The sequence below is a fragment of the Nematolebias whitei genome, chromosome 7 (assembly GCF_014905685.2).
Source record: "Nematolebias whitei isolate Nwh7 chromosome 7, NemWhi1, whole genome shotgun sequence".
NCBI classification, from domain to species: Eukaryota; Metazoa; Chordata; class Actinopteri; order Cyprinodontiformes; family Rivulidae; genus Nematolebias; species Nematolebias whitei.
Window position 1 is genome coordinate 49,979,094 of NC_056504.1, and position 3,402 is coordinate 49,982,495.

Below are 3,402 nucleotides of genomic sequence, written 5' to 3' on the forward strand. Positions count from 1 at the left end.
GTTTAGACTGAGGTCAGCTCGCCGCCTTCCAGAGTTTAGACTGAGGTCAGCTCGCTGCCTTCCAGAGTTTAGACCGAGGTCAGCTCGCTGCCTTCCAGCGTTTAGACCGAGGTCAGCTCGCTGCCTTCCAGAGTTTAGACCGAGGTCAGCTCTCCGCCTTCGAGAGATTAGACTGAGGTCAGCTCGCCGCCTTCCAGCGTTTAGACCGAGGTCAGCTCTCCGCCTTCCAGCGTTTAGACCGAGGTCAGCCCTCCGCCTTCCAGCGTTTAGACCGAGGTCAGCTCGTGAGGAGAGCTGAAGGCGTTCGAGCGTTATTCTTAATCATGGCTTCATGTGAGAACTCGCTCTGCAGCTTTGGTTCGGCTGTGGTGCTCAGAGTAAAACATGGTTGTTGTCTCGGAGCGGGTCATGTCGCGTGGACTCACAGTTCCAGGTCTCGGGTAGGGGATCCGTCCCTTGAACTCAACCCAGCGATAGTCCGGCCCTTCTTTGTGAGCGTACGGTCCGTTGAAGGCCGCTCGGATCGATGCCATGGAGTAAACACACACAGCTGAGCCGCGGAACAACGAGCTGTGGAGGAAACGCAGGTGAGGGTCGGTGATTAGAGATGAGCAGGAAGAAGTTAAATCAGATCTGAAAAAGAAACGGGGTTAAAAAACAAGCAGCAGTGACCTTTGACCCCACTCACACCTGACCTCTCATCACGTGCATGACCGAGTGTGCACGTGCCAGCCAGGTTGTGAACCTGCACATAAATAAGGAAGATCTCCTTTCAGAACATCTGAAGAAGTTAAACTTTAAACTCTTTGAGACATTGAGGAGAAACAAAACCACCGCAGACCGGAGCAACACTGTCACTACTGAAGATTCCACCCCTCACCCCCCCCTCCCCACACACAATTTTTTAAATTCCATTTGTTGCATGAAGCAAACTTAAAAAAAGAAACGTGAAAAATAGTTTGGTACTGACACACTCACAAACAGGACCAGTGTTCAGTTTGTCCCTTTGGGGCCACCGTAGCAGTGGAATAAGGACGCAGCATCTCACCTGGATGTCCTGAAGATGCCGTAGACCGTCGGGTTTTGAGGATCTTTGGTTTCCAGAACGAAGATATCCTCTAGAAGGACCAAACAGAATCAGGTCACTTCTGGTCTAAACTGTTGCTTTTAGTAAATAATTGAATAAATAAATAAATACATACATAAATACATACATACATAAATAAATAAATAAATATTGTTTATTCTCTCATTTTAGCAGTAAATCTGAGCCATTATAATCCTGCAGAAAGTTTTTGAGTCATTCAGTCAAACAAAACCTTTAATTCTTCACATCTGACATCATTTTGACAAAGAACGAACGTGAAGACGTTCAGACGGTCTGACAGGAGGAGGAAGAGGAGGAGGAGGAGGAGGAGGAGTTTACCCAGCTCATCAAAGTGTGTGTCCACTCCAGACGGGCCGGGAACCGAACACACGAGCCTGGCTTTCAGGAAGGTGGTCCAGCGGTTGATGAGGCTCCTCTTCCCTCCAACATCGTTCTGGAGACAGAAAGACATAAATCAACAAAAACTAACGAGCACATCACACCTTACTCTCACTCCTGAAGGCAGAACTTCTACAAACACGATCTGCTCCGACTGAACTGGGTTTTGTTTTCAGGTTTACAAACTTTCACTTCCGTTCTGAGTTCTGTGGGTCAGAACCCGTCCTTCGGCTGCATCTTTTGGAATTTTCAGAACTCCTTGGAGAACTGCAGTCCTCTTTGTGGGTAAAAGATCTGGACTGAAGCTGAGAAGAAGCAGCCGAAGTCCAAAGAAAAACCTCCATAACATCTCAGGATCTCAGGACCACTGATTGGATTAAAACTTCTGCACAGCTCTGTATCTGAACACCTCTAGAGTGAAAGAGTCCAGTCCCAGCCGGACCTGCCCCCTGCTGGTTCTGGCTCTGCATCGGGTCGTACCTTGCAGACTCGGGCCACTCGGCTGTAGACCCTCTGGTCCCACGGGTCCAACTCCACGGCCTTCTCCCTGAAGAAGAAGTAGACTTTGTCGTCGTCTGGACTGTGAGTGTCGGGGATGGAGAAGGAGCCCACGAAGTCCGGTTCTGCGAGGAACACCGGACACTTTTAGTTCTGGTGTTGACGCCGTTCTACAGTTTACAAGACAGAACCTAAACGGACCGCATGGTTCTGGTCCAGCAGGGTGAACGCTGAGTCAGCAGTTCTTTTCTCTGATCTGTACGCTTTTTTAAATCAAACTATTTCGAGAAATTTGTAGCTTTTTCATCGGTCCTTGATCAAAACGTTTGGCTCGTTCAGGAACTGTGAGCTACAACTTTCAGGGTTTTTAACTTTTGTACTTTTTTAATCATTTAACTTTATTTAAAAAAAATCTTCCCCAAAGAAAATCAAATCTCCTCAGTTTGTTCAGAATCCTTGAGCTTTTTTTATTCTTATGCTACTTTAACTTTTAGCTGCTGTCCTTTTAATTTTAGCTGGTGTCTTTCTACTTTTAGACTTTAGCTGCTGTTCTACATTTAGCTTTTAGATACAATTATGCAAGTTTCAGTTTTTAGCTACATATTTGCTTTTTTAGTTTTAGCTATGGTTTAGCAATTTGTTTGGTTTTAGCTACAGATTTGCTCATTTAAATCAATTTAATAATTTGTCTCTGCTCAGTTTCAGCTTTAAGCTGAAGACCTTCTGGTGCACGGGTCAGCTGAACATGAACTGGCTGTTAAAGAACAGAAGAAGAGTTTCGGCTCACCGTTCAGCCAGTTGTGATCGTAGGCTTCAGTGCGAATGTAATGCTGGCTGCCGCCCCGGACCGATGTGCGGAATATCGCTGCGTTGGCTCCCATGAAATCCACTGAGGTGCCGGCGAACAGCTCCCCGTCTGAAGGGACGGAGACAGGAGGACAGCTTTAGAGACAACAAGCTGGACTTCACTCGATACTGAAAACGACAATATTTCTACGTTGATGCATCAACACCTCCTCCTGTTGAAGGGGTAAACACTGAGACAAGAAAAAATAATTTACCTTTCGTTTCGGCGCCTAAATTAAATTAATTCAGTTTCCTGTCTGTGTTCGTTTGAGGATCAGTTTCTTCAAGGTGTCTACAGCTGCAATAAAACGTTTGTGGGAGTGGGTCAGAGACTAAACATATTGAGAAAAGATGCTGAATGACCTGAAACAGACTCTGAGCTGTTGAAGCGAAAAGCAGCAGAACACCAGCCGAAAGCTAAAAGGGTAAAACGTAGCTCAAACGGTAAATGTCCAAGTTCGGACCGCTGCCCGGTTCTGGGAAGGGTTCTGACCCGAGGTTTCATCTTCTACAGATGACTCTGGTGCCAGTCGAACCCGTTTAAAGGTTCTGAAGGTTCTGACCTTCTGGTG

At 46.5% G+C, this 3,402-nt stretch overlaps 1 protein-coding gene across 1 annotated transcript in view; it reads right to left on the bottom strand.

Moving 5' to 3' along the window:
- si:dkey-49n23.1 (semaphorin-3D) overlaps positions 1 to 3,402 on the bottom strand; it is a 17,262-nt gene that overhangs the window by 10,033 nt on the left and 3,827 nt on the right. The window contains exons 5-9 of the mRNA XM_037679927.1: positions 2,772 to 2,900; positions 1,967 to 2,109; positions 1,427 to 1,541; positions 1,049 to 1,118; positions 426 to 570 (exon numbers count right to left, since the gene is read on the bottom strand). Of these exons, the coding sequence (XP_037535855.1) occupies positions 426 to 570; positions 1,049 to 1,118; positions 1,427 to 1,541; positions 1,967 to 2,109; positions 2,772 to 2,900 (602 nt within the window). The remainder of the gene's footprint in view (positions 1 to 425; positions 571 to 1,048; positions 1,119 to 1,426; positions 1,542 to 1,966; positions 2,110 to 2,771; positions 2,901 to 3,402) is intronic.